At 53.1% G+C, this 22,608-nt stretch overlaps 3 protein-coding genes across 3 annotated transcripts in view; 2 read left to right on the forward strand and 1 right to left on the reverse strand.

Moving 5' to 3' along the window:
* The window catches only part of PCDHGC5 (protocadherin gamma subfamily C, 5), a 3,846-nt gene extending 2,423 nt beyond the window's left edge, over window positions 1–1,423 (forward strand). Inside the window, 2 exon segments of the mRNA XM_010850385.1 lie at window positions 1–300; window positions 302–1,423. The exon segment at window positions 1–300 is cut by the window's left edge and continues 11 nt beyond it. Coding sequence (XP_010848687.1) covers window positions 1–300; window positions 302–356 — 355 coding nt within the window. The 3' untranslated portion in view covers window positions 357–1,423.
* LOC104996381 (protocadherin gamma-C4) overlaps window positions 1–18,823 on the forward strand; it is a 33,428-nt gene extending 14,605 nt beyond the window's left edge. The window contains exons 3-5 of the mRNA XM_010850640.1: window positions 3,516–3,574; window positions 11,873–11,961; window positions 16,839–18,823. Coding sequence (XP_010848942.1) covers window positions 3,516–3,574; window positions 11,873–11,961; window positions 16,839–17,065 — 375 coding nt within the window. The 3' untranslated portion in view covers window positions 17,066–18,823. The remainder of the gene's footprint in view (window positions 1–3,515; window positions 3,575–11,872; window positions 11,962–16,838) is intronic.
* A 3,466-nt stretch (window positions 18,824–22,289) lies between these two features.
* Window positions 22,290–22,608, reverse strand: part of DIAPH1 (diaphanous-related formin 1) — a 112,482-nt gene continuing 112,163 nt past the window's right edge. The window contains exon 30 of the mRNA XM_010850642.1: window positions 22,290–22,385. Coding sequence (XP_010848944.1) covers window positions 22,290–22,385 — 96 coding nt within the window. The remainder of the gene's footprint in view (window positions 22,386–22,608) is intronic.

A 22,608-nucleotide genomic window follows, 5' to 3' on the forward strand; every position in this document is an offset into this window, starting at 1 on the left:
TGGGGGTGGGGGTCAGTGCTGCGGGCGCCAGGACTCGCCCTCCCGGGAGTTCTATAAGCAATCCAGCCCCAACCTACAGGTGAGCTCAGACGGCACACTCAAGTATATGGAGGTGACGCTGCGGCCCACAGACTCGCACAGCCATTGCTACAGGACGTGCTTTTCACCAGCCTCTGATGGCAGTGACTTCACTTTTCTAAGGCCCCTCAGCATTCAGCAGCCCTCAGCTTTCGCACCGGAGCCCGACGCCTTCCGCTCCCGCTCTAACACACTGCTGGAGCGGAGCCAGGTGAGGGCTCTGCGCTACCCCTGGGGGCGGAAATGGAAACGCCGCCCACCCACATCAGGGACTTTGAACTTGGCATCTGCTCCCTCTGGTGGGGCTTGACTCTAATGTCTGTCGAATGTCGGGACTGGATGGATTGTGCAGAAGCAGAGGTGTGGCCGAGGCAGGGATGGGGCGCTGTGCCTGGGGAAGTGATGGCGACTGTGGGTGAGGGGGGAGAGAGAATAGGGCAGACAGAAAAGCATGGGGTCTGGCGATCATTCTGGTATTTTCCATCAGATCCAGGTCTGGGTAGAGGCAGCCACAGATCCCTTTCTGCAGCCAGCCTCCTAGGCTCCAATGCAGGCACGCTCTGCTGGTCTTGAGGTTTCTTCTTAGGTTTCTTCCCACTCTCTTGACTGGTGACTTCACTGTGATTCACAACCCTCTTTATTCCCACATCAAACCAACACGTCTGTGGTTGGCCCATGTGCCACGCACAGCGCACAGGCTCCCCACGCTGCACCTGCACATGCCCCTCGCACCTGGCCGTTCTCGTCCTCATATGCTGCCTTTAACTGCCAGCCGATTGCAAAGGGCTGTCCCGACAGCTCACAGCTTCCCTCCCACCTTGCTGCCAGCCTCAGAGGTTTTAACCTGAGGGAAATACCAGGTCTTGGCCGCCCCACTTATCCCCGCCCCGGCCTGGACTGGTCGCCTCCTGGTGGGCCTCTTGGTGGCCCGAGTCGCTAGTGCTGCAGCCACTGGGGGCGCTCTAGGTGCGGGGCAGGCGGGACTCTGTGACCCATGGGCTCGTGGGTCAGTCTGGGCCCAGACACTGAGCAGAGTTTGGTGGGCGCCTCCAGCCCAGAAGCCTTGCTCAGGAAGGCCACAATGCCCTGTGGGGCGGTGGGGCCGGCCTGGGACAAGTGAACAGACCTCTGTAGGACAGGCCGCCTCGGCCCTCTGTGGCACCACTGACCCGTCCTATGGCTGGAAGTGGGAACCTGGAGCACCTGGGTTCTGGATACTAAGACATAGGCTTTTGGGGCCGTCGTGCCCACATGGGCCCAGCGATCTACCATCAGGGCTTTGTGTGCTTAGTTGCTTCAGTTGTGTCTGATTCTTTGCCACCCTATGGACTGTAGCCCACCAGACTCCTGACCATGTGATTTTTCCAGGTGAGAATATTGGAGTGGAGTGCCATTTCCTTCTCCATGTCAGGGACTTTGGAGTTGACCAAAGCTTCCTTCATAGTTCAGTCAGTAAAGAATCTGCCTGCAATGCAGGAGACCCAGGTTCGATTCCTGCATCGGGAAGATCCCCTGGAGAAGGAAATGGCGATCCACTCCAGTATTCTTGCCTGGAAAATCCCAGACAGAGGAGCCTGACTGTAGTCCATTGGGTCGCAAGAGTCAGACACAACTTAGCAACTAAACCACCATAAACTGCCACCAAAGTATCTAAGACTCTGGCAAGCCCTTCCTTCCCCTGCTGTTGGAAAACCATGACCTCTGCCAGAAACCAGCAGGTGGTTTCATATTTGGGGAAATGTTTGTTGTAAAATAACGTAATTTTCTATAACTCCAGGAGCTTTTAGTCAAAATATGTCTGTACTCCACTCTGCCCCTACCGAATCAATTCTATTTTGGAGCAACACCACCATGGGATTCTGATAGCTGATTGAGAGAACCTTACTACGGATTTCCTCTAAGAACCAAAGCATCTCCTTTGCTCTTCCCCACACTTACATTGGGTAGGTACTAGCACTCCTCACCCTCCCTTATAACTGAGTTTCACAGAGGTCAAGTGACTTGCTCAAGTTCACATGGTAAGTGATAGACAAAGATCTAGTCTAGATTTGTTTAACTCCAGAATCTCTGCTTTCAGTCACTTGGTACTTCTAAAGGTGGAGAACAGGAGGGATGGTTTACACCTGCTGGGACGAGGCAAAGGTGGACATTCTTTCCCCTTTCAGGGCGTTGCTTGTGGAGAAAAGTCTGCTGGGGCTCCTTATCCCTGAGCAGCCCTAACTGGACAAACCTGGACCCGCTGTCCTTATGTAGGCTGTGGGTTCTCCTCGGTCCTGTCCTCCGGTCTGTCATGGCTCCTGCATCTCGGTTTAAATTGTGCTGTGTCGAAGAATACTGTGACTGAGAGCTGGGCATCCCTGTGCCCTTCCTATGGCATCTGCAGAATGGTGCTGGTGACTCCTGTGGTACCTGGAATGCTAAGTTTCTGGGTTTCCTCACATCACTGCCACCTGTGAGACTTAAGAGTGTGTCATTTGGCAGCCCTGAGTCTTCCTTCTCCCCCGTATAATTGGAGATGCTCACACCTCTCTCTCCTCTCCTGGGAGTGAGTGTGAGAATTAACTACCAGAGCAGTCCAGAATGGCGAGGAAACAGCTCTACGAGTGCTCTATGAGAGTGTGTGATGGGGTAACACACCCTCTGGCAAGGCTGGGAGGAACTTGGAAGTGAGGTGGCTGGCTCAAGTCCCACACCTTCATCCAGGTGGGGGATGGCTACAGATCTGTGCCTTGGGAGCCCTGGAGATTGACTTGGCTCTGCTTGGAGGCTGTGGGAGCTTGATCTCTGCTGGGCTCCATCCCAGCAGTTCTCTCCATCCCAGACAGAGCAGCCTTGTTCTCTCCTCCTCAGTCACAGCCATTGTCTGGCACAGAATTCTGGGGGTGAGAGGTGTCCTGGGGCTTGGATGCCCTGCAAAGGCCCAGTCTGGCGTGACTCCTAAATTAATAATGTATTTAGCTGTGGGAAGGGATCCTTGAGAGAGAGGGTCTGAAGGTGTCCTTCTGAATGTGTAAAGGCCCAGCCTGGCATGAAAAGGGTTACCAGGAACAGCAGCCATCTTGCCGCAGAGGGTGCTTTGTTCCCAGCTGAGGAGCTGAATGAAATTCTTTCTAGGGCTGGTGGAATTCTCATCCAAAAGCCTCCCCTGCCACTTTGAGGGCCCTTCTCTGCACGTGCATGCACACACACACACACACCCCGGTACCCCTTGAACCTCAGCTCAGGAGTTCTGAGGTGGGGGGCAGGGAAGAAGGGGCAATTTGCTTAGGGAAGGAACCTGAGTTTGTTCACTGTGATTGGATAAATGTCATTTTACTTCTTTGGGATCTCAGACCTCTGAGACCTGAGGGTATAATTTATCTTTGAAAACGAGCCCTCCCCACCCTCACCTTAGCCCTTTTTGGTACTCAGCCTCTTTCCCTCTGTTTTCTCCACAGCAAGCCCCACCCAACACGGATTGGCGTTTCTCTCAGGCCCAGAGACCCGGCACCAGCGGGTAGGTGACTGCCTCTCCAGCCCACCCTCTTCTCTGCGGCACTTTCCTCAGTGCTGACGTGGGAGGAGATGGGGGGAGAGAAGGGGAGGGCTCAGCTTTGGCTACAAATGGCTTCCTCCCTCAGTTCCAGATTTCAGGAAGGTTTTGGGGTATTGGGGGCTGGTGCACAAACCCCAGAAGGAAGAGGCTTCTAATGTGGCTGTTTTGGGAACACACACTCATCCCATTCCCTTAGCCCCACCACCCAAACCTTTTCTTGTGTCTTGGGGGCTCTGTTGGAGCTAAGCATGGTCATAAGGTTGGTCTCTGGGTGGAGAGGAGGCTTTTTATACCTATCTGTCTGGCTCCGTCCCCCTGGCCCAGATTTGGCTGCCCTCCATCCTGACTGGGGTTCAGGCAGAGGAATCTGGGACAGAAGGAGGAGAGGAGAAACTGTCAGTAGTCAGAGGCTCCTCCAGAGCCTGCAAGAAGGAGCTGAGGCTGAGGGGAGGGAAGCCAGGCGGCTGCAGGTGGGGCTGAGGTGGGAGAGCTGCCTTGGAGGGGCAGGTCGCCCAGGCCCCCGGCCCTGCCTTCTCCGCTTGCAGGCCTCTGGTCTCTCCACTCTCAACCGTCCTCAGCTCAGAGCCCGTCTTAGTCTGCCTCTCCCTCCTCCTCGTCTCTCTCTGTTTCTGTCTTTATTGCTGTGTCTCGGTCCCTACCGTTTGTGTCCGCCTGCACTGATCTGTGCCTTGCGCTGTGCCTGCTATGGCTAGGTGCTCAATAAATGTGGAATCAGTGAATAAATGTGACTCCTCCTTAGTCTCAGTCTCTGTTTCTCCTTTTCTCTCTGTCTCTGCCTTCCTCTCACTGTCCCTGACTTCTCTTCTGCCTCTTCTCCTTTGATCACTTCCTAGTGTTCTTCTGTCTCCAATCTCTATTTCTCACTATTTTTGCTTTCCTCTCTGTTCTCAGCCTGTGTTTCTTTGTTTCTGTATATCTAAGTCTCTTTTCTGTCTCTTTTTGCCTCATTCTCTGTTGCTCTTTCTTTATCTCTAGGTTTTTATCCTGACTTTTACTCTGCGTCCCTCTCCCTGTCTGTCATTTCTTAAAACTTGTGGGCAAGCCAGCACACAATGTAGGCGCCTGTACTCCGCAGGCGCTCTCCCTCCCCTGCCCCTCACACACAGAGCCTTTGATCCCTGCTGTCCCCAGTACACCCTCCCTTCCAGGCTGCCCCAGCTGCCCAGATCAATCTGGTATGAATTCCTGCTAAGACAGGAACACCCTGAGGCAGGGGTGGAGTGGGGGAGGACTTCAGCAAAAGACCTGCAGTTGGTCTGAGGGGAGAGGGGTGGGCTCTGGGCCAGGCCTCCCTGTTAGAAGTCGGGAGCCTGGTGGAGTCCAATAGGCCCAGAAGACAGACAGGGGCGCCGAGCTTGGGCTGCCTTCCCAGCTCCTTGCTAGCTGGACACTTGCTGCCCCCGTTCCATCCAAATGCTACAGGTGCTGAGTCCTCACTGCCACCAGAGCCCAGGACACCTTGGTGCAAGGTGGAGACTCAGGTCCTGGGCTTGTGAATCCTGCCTCTGGTATCGTGGTCTCAGGCAGTTCCTGGCTGAGGCCCCTACAAGGCAGCAAATCTGACGATTTGGACTGCCCTTGCCCTCCTCTTGACCCCCGCTGTCTCCTTTCTCCCTGCTGGTCTTGCCAGCCTTCCTGCAGGTTATCCATTAGGTCATTCGTTTATTCGTTCATGTATTTATTTATTCAACAAATATTTATTGAGCATCTACTATGAGCCAGGCCCTTTGCTGAACACTAGTGTATAACAGTGAACAAGCAGATACGATCCCTGTACTCATAGGCTTCCATGCCAGCAAGGAAGACAGAAAATTGACAACAAATTACACTAAAAACATTTCTAGTTAAAAATCACAGTAAGTTTTTGTTTTTTTTTTTAATTTTTTTTTTTTTCACAGTAAGTTCTAAGACAGTTATGTGAGTGTAATGAGGGAGGGGGATAGAGAACGGAAGTGACATTTGAGCTGAGGTGATGAGAAATACAGAGCAGTTTGTGTTTCCTTGGCCCTCTACCACCCCAGGCCACGTGCTGGCCCTGAAGCAGAGCTCACTGCTGCCTTGGCAGCCTCAGCAGTGGACTAGGACGTGCCCTCTGGGGCACTTACCCCACTCTCAAGTCCCTTTTCATTATATGAGAGACTTGGTAGCCTAACTACACGTGGGAGCTCTTGAGATGGAGGAGAAGGCTCAGGAACTCTCCCTTCCTTGGGAACCTTGAAGGGGACGGAATCAACAATTCTGATTGAGCTGCAACAGGGGCCCAGACAAAATCATTGTTAGGGGCCTGGTTCAACAACTGTGATTTCCCTCTTTCATTCATCCAGTAAATAGTAACAGGTGGTTACTGTTTTAGGTATAGGAGATATAAGATAGACATAATCTCTGCCCTCAGGGAGTTTATAGTGTGTTGAGGGAGACAAATATTAATCAAATAATTACTCAAAAAAAATGTGAGATTCAAGCTATCCTAAGTGCAATGAAGAGCATACAGTAGGTCTTGAGAGTATACAATAGGGATGTGACCTAGCCAGGGGGCAGGAGGACATCAGGAAGAAATGAGGTTGAGAATCAACCAGCTGAAAGAAAGGGGAAGAGCATTCCAGGTGGAGGAAAGAGCATTTGCCAAGGCCCTGTGGTGAGCCCTCTCATGATCAACAGAGTGGTGGGAGTTCTTCCCTGTTGCCAATCTGATGAGTCAAGGGGAGCGAGAGGATGAAGAAGGGCGGTTTCTCTCATTCAGGTGAACCCTGGTTCTGGCCCATCGCAGCCACTGGCACACCAGGTTCAGAGCAGGGCTAGTGTTGAGTTCTTCAGTAAACCTGGTTCAGGTTCAAGCCAGTGCTGTGGCACATTGCCTGGACAAAAGGGAGTTTTCTGAAGTCCTTGCCTGCCAGGGGCTCCTCTTCTCTTCCACCATCTATGCTCAGGTTGTCTCCTTGGCTTCTAGTCCCAACAGCTGTTGTCTCAAGCCTGAGCCCAGCAAGCCAGTTCTCCTTTTCTCAGGCTGTGCCCCAGGCCCCTCCCCGCCGCTGTTCCCAGCCTCTGCCCAGAGGAGACTCTCCACTTGGCTTCCCCTGGTCCCCACACCGTTCTGCTTTGATGGTACCACACTGCCCTTCCCCTTCTATTCTGCCTTCCGCAGGGGACACTATCTTTCCCTCTGTTTGGGCAGCCATTCAACAAACAAACCAATAGCAATTTACTTTTTTCTGCTCATAATCCTTGCTCATTATAGAAACATGAGAAATGGAGAAAACAGTTTTTAAAATCACTCATAATTTTACAACCCAGGGAAACCACCACTAACTTTTTTAATACAGAAAATTTCAAATCTATGCAAGAGTAGAGACACTGGTGTAATGAGCCTCTCTGGCCTCACTCTCCATCTTCAGCTAACCCTCTGACTTGTTTCGCGTCTCCCTCCTCCCACCGAATTATTTTAAAACAAATCACAGCCATTGTATTTCATCAGTCTTCACTATCTTTCACAGATGATTCATTTTTTAAACACATAAACACTAAAAGTAATTGATTAATAGTAATAATAATAATAATTAATATCATCAAATATTTAGTCTGTATTCAGATTTCCCCAGTTATATATTGCTCTCTGTTAACCTGTTTGTGTGCTTATCCAAATTAAGGTTCACATTTTGTAACTGCTTGAGAGTCTGATGTCTTAAGCTCTCTTAATATTTTTAAATGTATTTCAAACTTTTTTCTTGGTACACTTAGCACGCGCAAGCGACTGCTCTTGCTTTTTCTGCTGTTGCTTTTGTTTCTGCCACTGCTGCCTTTTAAAATCTAATCATCTAGACGAACTGATCACAGACTTGTTCACAGGATATCAGCACATTTTAATCCCAGTCAAGTAGTATATTTCTCACTAGTTTTGTTTGTTTTTGTTAGTAATTGAGGTCATACTGTCCATCAATATTGTAGCCTGTTTTTTTTTTCTCTTTGCACCACATCATAAGAAAAGTTCTTCATGAGTCATTTAATTATTGCATAATAGCCTCTCTAATGGGTAAACATTTTAGCTGATACAGACAGGCTTTTACTACATTAAAAAGATACACATGCACTTAGATTGAACACAGTTAAGCCCAGGCTAAGGTCAGGGGTGACTTCCCCATATTTCTCCTTGTTTTGAGCAGGATGCAGGGAGCGTTTAACCGCAGCCTGGCCTCTGGGGTTGTCCCTCACACACACACCCCCAGCACACCAGAATACAAACTCCTTAGGGCAAGATCATATCGTCTCTTAAATCCTAGGGCCTGTCACAGGCACTGACACTTGGAAAATGGTCAGTTAGATGTAGTCCGTCTCCTTCACTATTATTTTTCACTGTTCCTCAAATCCTGAAAGAGTTCCCATCCCTGCTGAAGCCCAGTATGTTGTTATGTATAAGATCAGAGGCTTTGGAGTCACATTAGGCCAGTTTTGTGTGATTTCACAACAGCTGCCTCTTGCCAGCTGTGTGGTTTTGGGAAAGTCTCTCAACCTCTCTGAGCCCCGGTTTCATCCGCTGGGAAATAAGGATAATAACACTTACCTGTGGGTGTTTCTTGGGCTGAAATACACAGTATGTATATAATTTAGTCAGCCCAGTACCCAGAAATAAGAAGCTCTCAGTAAACGGCTCAACAAGAACTCTCTCTCTGCTCATCTCCTGCCCATGTGCTTGGCCTCCAGCCTTCAGTCATTTCCTAAGAACCCTCCTCGCAGCCCCGCCCAGTCCGTCATGGTTCCAGGCCCACCTTTCCACTCACCTTCATTCCCTCAACACCATCACCCACCAGCACAGGGTGTCTGACCCTGTTGTCCGCTCCAAGCCCCCTGCTGCTCGCCCCATCTGCTCTCCCCACTGTATCCACATTAGGCCCTTTGTCTCAGCCTGAGCCCACCTGCCTCAGCCCTGCCCCACCAGGGGAGCCCAGGGAGAGCTCAGTCTGCCTGCAAGTGAGGACTCCTGGGTTGTCATGGAGACAGAGGTGGCTGAGGCTCCATCACTGGGCTCTTGCCCTCCCAGAGGTGCCCCCCATCCCTCAGTCTTCTCATGGGAGCAGCAGTGATCTTCTTCTTTTTTTAATGCCAAGAACTTAATGGTTCATTAGTCACTCAACAATATTACAAATATTTTAAAATTACTTAATATAAAGAGTTGGCAGCAAACTATTCTATTACAGAATTAAATTACCAGTACAACAGACTGGAGATTTAGACATCTGGAAGGTAACAGTAAAAGAAACTAAAATATTTTAATAAAAAATTCAAGTTGGAGGAGTTTACCTACCTTAACAGTGATCTTTAAATACTTAATTGACAACCCCCTTTTATATACCTCAGAGATTTCCCAGAGCTCTTAGGATAAGAACACAATCTCCAGTGTACACTTTGTAGCCCCACCACCACGTCCCGTAGCAGCCACACTGGCTTTGTTAGTGCTTTGAGCTCCCTGAGCTTCGCCCAGCCTAGAGGCTGGGGCTTTTTGCTCCTTTTGCTTGGAAAGCTCTTCCAACACTACCCTTCTCCTAGTTGACTTTACTGTATCACTCGAGTTTTTACTTTAAAATGGCTCAAACCTCTTAAAGTTGAAAGAATACTATGATGAACATCCAGATACTCTTTTAAACTTAGATTCATCAGTCGTTAAAATTTTGTACATTTATTTTCTCTTTTCTCTCTGGCAACATGCACACACACACACCCTGAACCATTTGAGAGTTGCAGACCTAAAAACATTTGAAGTACTTCAGTATCTCTCTCGTGATAACAATAACATTCTCATACATAACCACAAAAGAATGCTCACATTTGAAGACTTTAACATTAATGCAGTAATACACAGTCCACTAGCAGATTTTCATAAACATTCCCCAAATGTCCTTTTAACCTGGTTTTTTTTTTTAACGCCAGAATTCAATCAAGGAGCGTAAATTGCATTGGCTTGTTACCTCTCTTTCATCTCCTTTAATCTAAAACAGCCTCCTTGCCTTTTGAAGGTTCTGTGTGTGTGTGTGTGTGTGTGATGACATAGACATGTTTTAAAGACTGCAGGCCAGTTGTCTTTCCAAACATCCCAGAGTCTGTGTTTGGGGATCATTTTCTCACAATGGGGCCAGGTCACGCAGTCTGGTAGGAATACTGTGGGGGGGACGCTGCTCTTTGTGCTGGGAATCATTTGTTGTCGGTTTGTCTCATGGTCAGTGTTGCTCAGTTTGTTCACCGGGTTAAAGCGGTGCCCCCAGATCTCCGTGTTACAAAGGTGCTTTCACAGTGCTGGTGACTAGCCAGTGATCTGTGGGTGATATTTAAGTATTCACTGCTACCTTGCCTGAATTGGTCTTTACATCGGCAGTTACAGAGCATTGATTTTCTATCCTCCGACTTTTCTTTGACTGGCGTTCTCCAGATCACCTGGATGGTTTCTTCAGATTTAAACTCCCTGTCTCTTCTTCGGGGAAGCCTGCACTGACTGGCTCCCTAACCCCGATGAGGTCAGTACTCTCTTACACCCCTGCTCTCTGCCTCTGTGGCACTTGTCACAATTACAATTCAGTGATCGTGTAATTATTTACTATCAGCCTGTCAGTGGAGACTGAACACCGGGCTATTTCAATCATGTTCACAGCTACAAACCCAGCACCCAGCCCCGTGTCTGGTACACAATAATTGCTCAATAAATACTGGTTGAATAAGTGAATCCAGAGTTCCAGCTCTTGCCACTCTACAGAGGGAGAAATGACCTGCCTGCTTTCTCCTCCAGCCCTAACTCTACCTTTGCTGTGACAGCAAAGAGGGCGCCACTCGGCAGCTGGTGGGCCTTAGACACGTCCGCTGCCTGAGTTCCAGATCAGGAAAAACCACAAGCGAGGACAGACCTCGGAAAAAGCATAAAGCTGTTCTCGACTCTGCTTGGCCAGGCCACCGTGATAAACACGCACACTTTTACACTCCGTCCCTCCCCCACCCCAACTTGCCTGCCTTCAGGGCCTGCCCTCCAGCCCCTCCCCTGGTGCAAAATGCTTCTTACCTCATAGTGACCTAACTTTCTCAGTAGGGCTCTCCTCATTAATTCAGGCAACAAGCATTCACTGAGGAATTTCAGTGTTCCAGACAGTGCAGAGGTCAACTAATAGACTGTGTCAGGCTGCTTCCGCTTCCCCTCGAAAATGGAAATCACCTGAGCCTTGGAAATTCTCTTAAAAGCATAGGAGTAAAATTACTATGGGAAAAAGTCCAGGTCAGGGTACCATTCCTTAGAGTTCAGGGTAACGTTTTTAACAATTATGAATCACCTCGTGTTTTTCTCACTGTTTAGAGCATCTAAAGTTGTTAACTAGGTGCTTCAGTAGGAAACAGGCACAGCCCTGTTCCCAAAGCTCGAGGAACTGGGTCTGTGGGTGGAGCGGATTTGGGGAGGGGTGGGTAGGGGGGTGGGACAGTGGCAGTCCCCGTGGGCCTAGAGCTGCCACAGAGCAGCCAGTGAGGGTGGGAACACGGCAGAGGCACCTAACCCAGCCTGGGTGGGCTCAGGGGTCCCCTCTGACAAACTTATTCGCTTCACGTTGCCAAGGCAGAGGTAAGAAGCTTGCATTCTAGGAAGCAGTATCTGACCAAAAGGAGCTGGTAAGAGAGAGTGAAGGAGTCAGGAATGGGACTCAGAAAGGGTTCACGATAGAATGCTGGGAGTGGGGTTCTTGGGAAATAGGAAGGGCTGGTTCTCAGGCGCCTGTGGATTTTATCCTGAGGCCTGAGTGAGCCCCCAAAGCATATCAGGGTTGAGTTTTAGCAGCTTCTCCCCCAGCCCCAGTGTCTCGTGGCCCTCCCAGCCTCTGCCTTTGGGTTCTGTCTAGGTTCTCAGGCCTTTCCCTAGCTGTGGCACCTTCTTTCCTGTTTCCCACCCTCCACTGTCCTCTGGAGAGGGTCTGCTCTCCCTTACTGTGAGCCACTGCTCCCTCGCAGTGGTCGGGGGATGCAGCTTGCAGTGAGTCCTGCCCGCTCCCTCCAAGGGCCATGGTGTCTGAAACGACAGGTAGAAAGCTGATTTGGGGGACTGGCAGGGGGGGGCTGGCTTCTGGAGGATTGTGTAAGCTCCCTCCTACCTTGCTGAAAGGGGCAGGTCTTGGGTGAGAGCTGGGGTTGGGCACTAGATCTGGGGGCCCTGAGCGGGGACAGGAAGGGCGGGGTGGGGTGGCTTGGGAGAGCACGCTCACCAGCCCACTCTTTCTGCAGATCCCAAAATGGCGATGAAACCGGCACCTGGCCCAACAACCAGTTCGACACAGAGATGCTACAAGCCATGATCTTGGCCTCCGCCAGTGGTAAGTTGTGCCAACACGTGTGGAGTGGGAGACCTGGGGTTCTGGGGTGCATCCCACAGCACCGTGCCCCGAGACTGGCTTCCAGCCTATACGTCAGCTGGTCTACACAGCCCTTAATTCCAGGAAAAAGACAGATTAGAGAGTAGCTGAGGGATGGGGGCTCTGGGATGCCCGGAGGGAGTGAACAAGGAAAGATCCTTGGAGGAGAAGTAGGGAGCAGTGTTTACAAGTGTTGCCCCGGAAGGGACACCTATAGGTTGGGTCCTAGCTCTGCCACTTGCCATCTTTGTGCCTTTGATCAATTAATCTCTCTAAACTTCAGTTTCCTCAATCAAGAAAGTGGGAACAGAGACCTCAAAGGGTTGCTGTGAGGATTCAGTGAAATGATATGGCAAAGCATGGAGTACCGGGGCCTGCAGCCTGATCCGTACCCGCCCTGAAGCCAGGGAAGTGGGTGTGGATACTCCCAGTAGGAAACACACACCGGACCTGTGGGGACCCTTTCTCTTTTTTCTTTGTTGCCCCCACTTCCAGAGCAGGATTTTGGTTTTCCCACAAGGTAACAAAGACCTTCAACGATAGAGATTCAGGTGATGCTACTCCTCAGGGATGACAGCCAAGAGTCCTGGGCATGGAGGGAGAATGACATCATTAGTACTGAAGAGTGCAGGCTCTGGAGGCAGGCCGGCCTGGATTCCAGTCCTGGCACCACTGCTTGGCTGCGAGTCCTCCAGCAAGTGACTCGTTCCCTCTGGGCTGCGGTCTCACTAACTATAACATCGGACCAGGAACAACAGCTCTCACTGTAGTGTCACAGGGGCCTCGGGACAGGACTGGCAGAGAGGAAGGGCACAGGGGTGAAAGTACGTGGAAGTCCGCAGTGGTAAAAATTGATAGATGGTGGTCTCTTTTGACCCTTGGTGGGATGGAAGGTAGAATTAGAATAATGCCTGTTTAATAAGCACTAGCTTCTGGAGCGACTAACCCTGGGCTTACATGGAGGCTGGCGGAGGACTCAGGCACTGGCCTCACTCAGTGAGCTGAGAGCCCCACTGTCCAGTGTCTCTGGAGGCCTGGTTAGTGGAGAATCAGGTAAAGTCACAGCAGTCATCGCTGCCGTCGTGCCTGCATGCTGCCCCAGCTCATGCTCAGCAAGCTTGGTGGGCCTCATGTCGGTGGATCTTCTCACAACTCTGTAAGGCAGGTCTGAGTCCTTCCATTTGACAGATGAGGGGACTGAGAAGCTGCTTGCTCGAAGGCCCCCATTTTGAGCTGCAGACTAGAGATTCTAACCCAGCTTGCTCCTAAGTTCATGCCCTGTCTGCTCCAGTAACCACGTCTGCCTTTCCATCAGCCTCAGTTTCCCTTTTAGGCGAACAGGTTTCTCTCAATGCTGCATTATTCTCCCAGATTGGGGTTCCAGATAAAATACAGGATGGCCAGTTAAATTTTAACAACAAATAGTATTTTAGCATAAGTAGGTCCCAAATGTTAGAACTGGGACATAACTATACTAAAAAAAAAAAAATTTACATGAAATTCACATTTAACTGGTCACCCTTTATTTTCATTTGTTTAGTCTGACAAGGCTTCCCTGGATGTCTGTGAGGCCATGGGGGCCAGGCCCATGGCTGATGAAGAGGAAGGGAGCAGCGGCAGGGGCACCAGCCTTCTGGGAAGACAGGGCTGGCCTAGGTTCAGGGGGTGGGGAGGGGCAGTGGGGCGGGGGCTGCTGTAATTCTAGAGAGGCCAGACCCTGAGTATGAGAGACGCAGGTGGTGGGGTCTGAGAAGACGCCAAGTTGGACTCTTGAGGGAAGTAAACAGACAGTAAGGTATATTTAGCTGTTGTGGCTTTAAACCCTAAAGCCAGGAAGCAGCCTTTTTAGCCTAAATCCAGATTTTAAAAACAGAAACGGAGTCAGTATTTATAGCCCCAGACCCTCCCAGGAGGTCCCTGGGGTCACCGAAGGCTGCCTGCCCTGTCAGGGTTCCACCCTCCAGCCCACACAGGGCCTGACCCGGGAGTAAACCCTGGCCCTGGGGGATGGACCCTGGGGGTGGAGGTGGCAGGGTCAGGCCCTACTCTCACTTTCACACCCGATTCCTGGCCCTGGAGTCAGAGAGGTTCCTGGAGTCCAGCCCAGCCAGGCCTGTGGGGCCGCTGAGGGCGAGTGAGTGGGGAGAATAAGTACCTTGGGAGGCTTTTTACATAAACATTTGAGGGGAAGGTGTGCTCTCCAGGAGGCTGCGGTCTGTGGCTCCCACCCTGGTGAGTGAGCAGGCCTTCTGGGCTGTTTGGAGCTTCTGCCTTCAGCCCCTGGGTAGGGACGGCAGGGCAGAGGGGGAACGCTGGGGCTGGGAGCCGTTTCCCTGAGGTGAGGCTGGAGTGGGAGAGGGGAGTGGAGGCAGGCAGTGCCTTCACCTCTTCCTTGCTGCTCTTCAGAGTCTGTTTCTCCTTGTGCTCAGGGAAGATCCCAGTTCCTGCCCAAACTAAGTCTTGCAGGGTAGAAGGAGGTGCCCTTCTGCAGACTTGATTCTGCAGAAGATGAGAGCCTGCAGTCCAACTGAGGTTGGGGTCAGACAGGACCTTGGTCAAGGTCATATGGCTGGCTCTTAGTGGCAGAGCTGACCGGACAGAACTCCAGGCCGGCCTGTTTCTGTGTTATACCCTGGGTTTCCCAATCTTCTTCCCTCCTGGCTAGCCCCACCTCAGTGCATCCCATAACGCAGGCCGACATCAGGTCTGTGCTTCTAGGGAGGGGGTGGCAGGGGCAGGCTTTGTCATTTTTGTCTGCTCGGGTGCTTCTTAGAGATCCTGGGTGTGTTGTAGGATGTGGGTGGGCCTAGCTTCCAGTTATCCAATCCCGCCCTTCCTATCTTTCTATTTCTGCCTCCCTTCCCCCTTTTGGTGCCCATCTCTCCCCCTCTCTCTCTCTCACTGGCGCCTCTGACGTCTCCCCTCTTTGCCCCTAAATCACTTGGGAACCCTGGCTCTTGAAGCCAGATCTGGGCCCCTCCCCCCAGCACTTATATTCCCAGACAGCAGGGAGGGGCGGGGCGGTGGAGGACCGGCTCCCTCCTGGAGTTAATTAGAGAAAATGTAGAAATGTCAGTGGAATGAAAGGGCTAGGGGAAAGAGAGAAGGAAGTGGGCTCTGCTCCCTCCCACCCAGCCCACTTCCCCGCCCCCTGAAGGCCCCAGATGTAGGGATTTGGGACTTGAAATGGAGGTTGTGGAAACCTGAGCCTGGAATGAAGAGGCGGAAAGACTGGGGCTCCTCTCTCCTTTGCTTTCCCTTGCGTCCCTCCCCCTCTGATGCTGTTCTATGAAAATATTTCCTGTCTCTCTATTTCTCAATCCTTGGTTGATGTCCCAGGATTACTCAGCCTCTCTGGGTTTAGTCACTCTCCCTGTGCACTTCCAGGGTCTAGGGTGGGGGTAGAGGAAGGCCGGTTGGGAGCCCTTCTGCTGGACAGGTCTGGGCTGGGCGTTCTGGGGCTTTAACTCTCTAGCTGCCAGAGGACTCCAACAGGAGCCCTCCTGAACTCAGCGGAGTCATCAAAACCCTGTGTTGTTCTTTTTTTTTTTAACCCCCTGGAGGTAGGGGGCATGGAGGGGAGAAGCCGTGACACCCGGTATGGTGACGGTGACAGTGATGAGGGTGATGGTGATTTTGGCAACAGCAAGCCTTCAGTGAGCTCTCTCTAAGTGCCCAGGCACTGCGTGAAGCACTTTCTCCTGGAATCCTCACAAAACCTCAGTGAAGTAGGGTCTTCTGTATTTCTCTCCCTTCAATGTGCCACACATCACCTGGAGCCACGTGTCACCTGGATACGGTGTTCAAATGCAGATTCTGAGAGGCTGTGATTCTGTCAAGCTCCCAGGGAACTTGCAGTCCTCGGGACCCCAGTTTCTCCTTGTGCAGAGCAGGAAGCCGGGCTCTGTGATGTCACCTACTCTGCCATTGTGAGCCTGGGGCCACATTGGACCTAAGACAGTTGGTCAGTCATCATCTTCTCAGCCTCTCCCCTTCTTCACCCTCAGAGTAGTGATGAGGTTCAGGCCTCTGCTGGTGGTGACCATACCCTACAGCTACACCTAGGATGTACTTAGGCCTCACCCCCACCCCTCCCCACCCCCCTGTCCTGGCTGGTGTGGCCTCGGGCAAGTCTTTTACCTCCTCTGACCCTGACTTCTCTCACCTCTATAGCAGGGTACTACCACACACCTCCCTGGAGTGTTGCGTGCAGGTTAGACACCATCATGCACACGCAGCATCTAGCAAGGTCCCTGGCACAGAGTAGGCATCAATTGCTGTTCTGAAATGAATCCCTGGAGGAGCCCCCACCCCTCACTCAAAACAGAATGACTCAGTGCCCACTCTGTGCTTGGCACTGGGTGAAACAGGCTAGGAACCTGCAGGAACCGTGGAGGTCTAGCATGGAGACCAGAGAGGCTGCCCGGAGAAAGGCTGGGGCAGGGGCTCAAGAGCCAAGTCTCAGCCTGGAGAGAGATGATGGCTAGCGTGTTTGATGCCCTCGCCAGGCAGCAGGCACTATTCCAGGTGCTTGATGTATGTAATCTCAGTTACAACATGCTTGTAATCCTGGTTAGCCTTCGCCAAACCAGAGGAGGTAGGTACCTTTATTATTCTCATTTTGCAATTCAGAAATCTGAGGAGACACAGGGAGGTTAAGGAAGGCTTGGCTAGTAGGTAAAAGAGCTGGGAAAACAAACCTAGGTGGCCACTCTGGAGCCTCTTAGTTCTACCCTTGTGGGTCAGGATGGCATGTCCACTGCTGTCCCTGCTGGTGCTAGAAAAGAGGGACTTGGGGACCCTGAGGTTTAGCCCCTGACCTTCCCTTGTCTCTGCAGAAGCCGCTGATGGGAGCTCCACCCTGGGAGGGGGCGCCGGCACCATGGGCTTGAGTGCCCGCTACGGGCCCCAGTTCACCCTGCAGCATGTGCCCGACTACCGCCAGAATGTCTACATCCCTGGCAGCAACGCCACTCTGACCAACGCAGCTGGCAAGCGTGATGGCAAGGCCCCGGCAGGGGGCAATGGCAACAAGAAGAAGTCGGGCAAGAAGGAAAAGAAGTAACATGGAGGCCAGGCCCAAAGCCACAGGGCAGCCTCCCTCCCCAACCAGTCCAGCCTCTCCCTACCTGTGCCCAAGCCTCGGATTTCAGGGCTCACCCCCAGGAAACTGGTAGGGGCCCAGGCCATGCTCCCCTTGGGAAATGGAAACAAGTGCCCGGTCAACACCCCCCACCCCTGCCCCCAGGGGATTGAATATGCAAAGGGAGTTCTGCTGGGAACCCCCATCCAATCACTTGCTGTGCCCATGGGGGTAGTGGGGTTTGTGTAGACACCATTTATCACACCCCCTTCAGTTACAGCTGAACTCCTCCATCTTACAAATTCAATCAGGCCCATCCCCGACCTCCCTCCTGCCTACACCACCCTTCTCTTTCTTAAGGTGGTTGGGGTGTTGAGGTACCTGGTGACCTAAAAAGGCTCATAGTTCTAAAGAGTTGGAAGGGCATCATGACTTCTTGACCTCTCCTTCAATTCTCAAACTTGCCCCAAAAGCATGGTTTGGTGCCAGTCCCTTCGCCTCCTTCCAGAACCTGAGACCAAGCTCAAGTTTTTGGGAGACATGGTCACCATTCCCATGGTACTGATGCTTGCTGGATTTAGGGAGGGCATCCTGCTACCATGCCTCTTCCCAACACCCTGGGGACCAGTCTTCTGTTCTGTTCTGTTTGTCATCATTTAATGTTCCCACTGCATGCTGTGACTTCCCCCTCCCCAAACAAGAGACCCCACTGCATGTTCTGAGACAGTGTGGGGTGCTAAGATAAAGAAGGGTGTGGGTGTGGATGGAGGGTGGACAAAGCTTGGTCCTGTCAGTTAACAGGGTCTTGCAGGAGGCTCTGTATGCCCCAGGGTACCGACCAGATCCCCAGGTTCCAGCCAGAAGCCATGCCCCAGGCTGGACCCTCATCTCCCATGTACAGGGCAGCCTGGCAGCCAGCGTTGGGCTGAGCTTCCAGAACCGGTGGGTTTGAACTGGCCTTGTGGTCCAAGGCAGCTCTGAACAGGATTGGGACAGGTCCCCTGGAGAGGTCAGAGGGGCCTCTGTGGGTGCTGGGTACTCCAGAGGTGCTTCTGTGGAAGGATCCGTGTGGCCCCAGTAGGGAGGGAGGGGCCCGCTCAGCTATTTTTGGTCCCTGGGTTGGGAAGGACGGGAGCTAGAGCAGGGACCAAGTGGACAGAAAGTGTCAGCCTGAGATCAGGGCTTCTCCACAGGGCGCCTCCTGCCCCAGCGGCCCCAGCCCTTCACCTTGCCAGGTGCCATTCCTTCTCTGTGAAGGCCACTGCCCAGGCCCCCAGTCCGCCCCCTCGTGGCCAGAGCCTGGTTAAAGTCCCCCAGTGCCTCCTTGTGCATAGATCTTCCTCTGCTCACCCCTCTGCCCCCGGGTCCCGCTCACCCAGCGGGGCTTCTCGAGAACCCCACTCCGGCCCTTACTTAGTATAGGAACCCCCTCCCTCTTTCGGCTGGTGTAGAATAACCAATAGTGTATAGTGCGGCGTATTTTTCCGTGATGGCGAGCGGGCGGCCGGCTCCGCGCAGCCGTCTGTCCCCGAACCCGCCCGCGGCGGCCCGTGCTGTGTTTTGTGCTGTGTCCACGCGCTGCGGCGACCCCCTTCCCGCGTACTGACTCCTCTAAACGCTTCTCTTTGCATAGTCACGTAGCTCCCAACCCCACCCCCTTCCTGTGTCTCACGCAAGTTTTATACTCTAATATTTATATGGCTTTTTTTTCTTTGAAAAATTAAAAGGTTTCTTCTGAAAGGTGGGCTGTTTCTGTGTAAGAGATGGGGGCTCCTGGCGTGTATGGATGAAGTGATGAACTCAGAGTAGTATGCTAGAAGAGCGGGATCGGGAGGCGATGATTGTGTTGCGTCTCGGTTTTGTGTCACTGCCTGAGTATCTGTGTATAATTGTTAAATGCGGCTGTGTATGCGTGCAGCACGATTGTGCACATATAATAGGTGTCTGGTTGACCGTAATGGTGCCTGTGGGACTGTACACTGTGTGTGTAATCGGCTTGCGGGTCCGCAGTGGAGGAGGGATTTCTGAGCGCGACGTGGCAGTGCGCAGTTGTCTGTCTGCCGCTGTCTCCAGGCAGAAGAGCAGACCCGTGCGAGGGGGCGGCGCGCGCTGAACACAGAGCTGGAGCGGGGGCCGTGGACGCTTCCCGAGTTCCGCCCCTTCCCTGCTCAAGTGACCACTCTGAGCGCCCTCCCGGCTGCGCGGGAGGAGGGTGGACTCTCCTTTGCCCGCCCTCTTCCACCCTCACCCCTCCCCCCACCTCAGGGGGCTTGGGAATGCCGCGAGGGTGGGAGGGAGGGAATGCCAGAAGCCCAGTGAACAGCTTGCCCCTGATTTCCCATCTGGAATTCACATTCTAGGTTACACTCTGTAGCAAAGCCATGGAAACGCAGGGTTCGCGCTTCCTTGCGTGTGTGCAGGAAAGGGGGAGGGGGGCGTCCAGGGGACAGAGGGCACGCCGGACATCGGATTGACATCGGATTACCCGCAAACCAAACGGCCTCCCTCCTTTCTCGGCGCTTTTACTACTGGCCTAGCCCACCTCCCGCCGCCTCCAAGGAAAGATGGATTGGAGGTTGCTGCTGCCAAAGCTGCAGGCAACAGAGTGGGAGGAAAGGCCAGAAGGCGCGGAAGGATAGAAAGACCCACTAGGGTTATCAGGCCGGGTCGGTGAGGGTGAGGGCATGCCCAGGGGCAGGGTGGGGGTGGCTGTCTCTGGACATCCTGTGTACTCCTGGAGCGGGTCAAGCGTCTGCCAGCGCCTGAAGTCTGTTGTCATGGAAACCGAGCCTTCCACATAAGCTTCTGGGGGCGGCCTTCTTGCGGGGGAGGAAGGGTGGTGTGCGCGGCCTGAGATGCAAGCAGGGTGTTGTTTCTGAGAGCCAGGCTGCAGAGGGCGGGGTGTCGCCCTGGTTGTATTCCAGGTGCGGCAGGAGACTGGCAGAGCAGAGCGTGTGAGCAGCTGTGGTTGGTCCCCTCATTGGTGCGTGTGCCTGTGCGGCCTAAGCCAGAAACGCACGGCCTCCGGGGGTAGGGAGGAAGGACGGCCTCCGAGGGTAGGGAGGAAGGACGCAGGGAGCCCACCTCCACATCCCCAGACATCCTGGAGAGAGAGCTGCCCAGGCTGCAGGGCTACCTAATGAGGCTTTTAGTTCCAGAGCTGCCCAAATGGCCTCCTGTCCTCTCCAAGCCCCGCCTTGTCTATCCTGGTCTGGTCTGTAAGGTTTCTTTGTGCAGGCCACTGCGTGCTCAAACAAGTCTGAGTATCAAGACGTCTGTCTTTTGACCTCTACTGGGCAGGCTCAGGTTCCCACCCCAGGGTAAGCCCTAGCCGGGAAGGTGGTCTGTGGCCACCAAGTGTGTCCACAGGGAGGGGAATGTGGGAGAATGGCAGTCACAGGCTTCCCTTAGCAAGAGAGGCCTAGGTACTGCCAGGAAACTGCAGGTGAGGTCTGGAGTCATGGGGAGGTGGGGGTGGAGTCCCAGAAAAGGGTTCTGAGCTAACAGGCAGCAATGCAGAAGGGCAGGGGCTGAACTGGGGCCCCACTCCCTTACAGAGGCAGCCAGCCCTGCACCCAGCCAGCACTCAAAGGTGCCGCCACCCTTCTGATGATTTGTCAAGTCAGTCACAGGCTTGAGGCAGGACAACTGGGGAGGAGCCTGGATGACAGTGAAGAGTGCAGAAATTCACAAGGAAGCTGTAAGGCAGTACTGTTTCAATGCTTTATTAACAGTTGGAAACAAACCCAACAAACTGGAGGTGATGACATCCTAGAAGCCCAAGAGGCGAGGGAAACAGGTTTGCATTTTGTCCCTTTATTATTATTATTAAATGCATCTTAGCAAAAGTAGATTAAAAAAGAAAGGGTCAAAGCCCCAGATGTCAGCAGGGAGGAGGGGACTGAGGGGAGTAGCAGCCCCCCCCCCCACCATAGTCCTCCAAGCACTAGCTCAGGGGGGCTGCTGGCGCCCCTTTGCACACAGGCTCTAGCAACCAGAACCCTTCTGCCCAGCCTCAAGGCCTCCCTGGGGGCGCCTGAGGTCTCCTAAGCTCCCCTTGCTCTAAGAACTATACTTTAGGGCCAGGCCTTTCCAGTGCCATTCTCGCCCCCTACCTGGGGGTGGCGGGAAGCTAAGAGGAGCAACGGAGGCAAAGTGTTACCTTTAGCCAGAGAATCTGAGCTTCCTGTGGCTGTGGCCACCGAAATATGTGGCCTTCCCACTGCTGAAGAGAGAACAGGGTGGGGCGTCCCTGGGCCCACTTCTCCAGAGCGTCCAGTTAGCATCTGCACATTTGGCTTGATAAATATATTAAATTTATAAAAACTCTTTGTTGTTTGAGAGCTCCTATTACGCTTAGGCCTGGTCCAGCTCAACCAGAGAAGAGCCGCCTCTGGCCCCCAAGTCAGATGTTGGGGGTGAGAGTCTGCACTGGCCTTGAGGGCCCAGAGGCTTCAGGGCTGAATGGAGGTCCAGGGCCTTGCTCAGAATTGAGGCTTGTGGTGAGAAATCCCAGGGACTCTGGAACCTGCCATCAAAGCCTCTTATATTATGGAGGTGAAAGGAGGAAGGCTTATTTTTCTTTAAAAAAAAAATTCATATAAAAATAGATCCATTTGCAAAACAATTTCTCAACCAGGAGGCTCCACCTCCCCTTTCCTTGGAGACAGAGGGTAAGGTGTGGGGATGGTCACAGGACAGCCCACACTTTCAGATGAGACCAAAGCTCTGGGGAGGGCATGAGGAGGGCCCGTGGCTCAGCCGCTGGGGGCTGGTACGGGGGAGGGTTGAGAGAGGCCAGGGCAGGTGCACAGCACGGCAGCAGGCTGGGGGCGGCTCCGCCCCACCCTGCCCTGCCTGCCTGCCCGCCCCCAGGCCCTGGCCTAGGCAGATCCTCCTTGTTTGGGGAGGTCTTTCTCAAATGGTGGGGTGGGAGGGGGATCTGCTCCCCACTTCCTTGGAAGCACCTCCCAGTGCCTCCCCACCAATAATAGACAACAGGAGCCGGGGCAGGCAGAGCAGAGCTGGGGGATGGAGCCCAGAGGTTCCTAAGCCCATGCTGCTCTCAGGACCAGAGAACACACAACAGAAAAGCACAAACCCAGCACAATTGACCTAGGCAAAGCCCACTAGAGAGGCAGGGGCTGAGAGAGCAGGTGGGCCTTGTCTGAGATGAGGCCCCGGAGAACAGTGGAGACACTTGGGGTTAAGGCAGCAAACACGGAGCCTGCTTTGGTAACGAGCCAGGACTGCCCCGGTTGGGCTTGGGCCCCCCACACTTCTGGCCTCCAGGCAGCTGAAGCTGTGTGCGATGGGCAGAGAGCAGCATGCCGGAGAGTAAGGTGGGGTCAGGGTGATGGGAGCGGCCACCGCAGAGGAACACCTCCGCGACCCTTCAGGCACATGCTGCAGGCGGGACAGTCGGGGGCTCCACCGAGGAGCTGCCGTGGCCCCAGGACCTGGCTTAGCTTGCACGGCCGAGCAACTCTGTGGTCTCCTCAAGGATGGTGGGGACTTCCTCACTC

Source organism: Bison bison, unplaced genomic scaffold, assembly GCF_000754665.1.
Source record: "Bison bison bison isolate TAMUID 2011002044 unplaced genomic scaffold, Bison_UMD1.0 scf7180017864291, whole genome shotgun sequence".
In the NCBI taxonomy this organism is placed as follows: domain Eukaryota; kingdom Metazoa; phylum Chordata; class Mammalia; order Artiodactyla; family Bovidae; genus Bison; species Bison bison.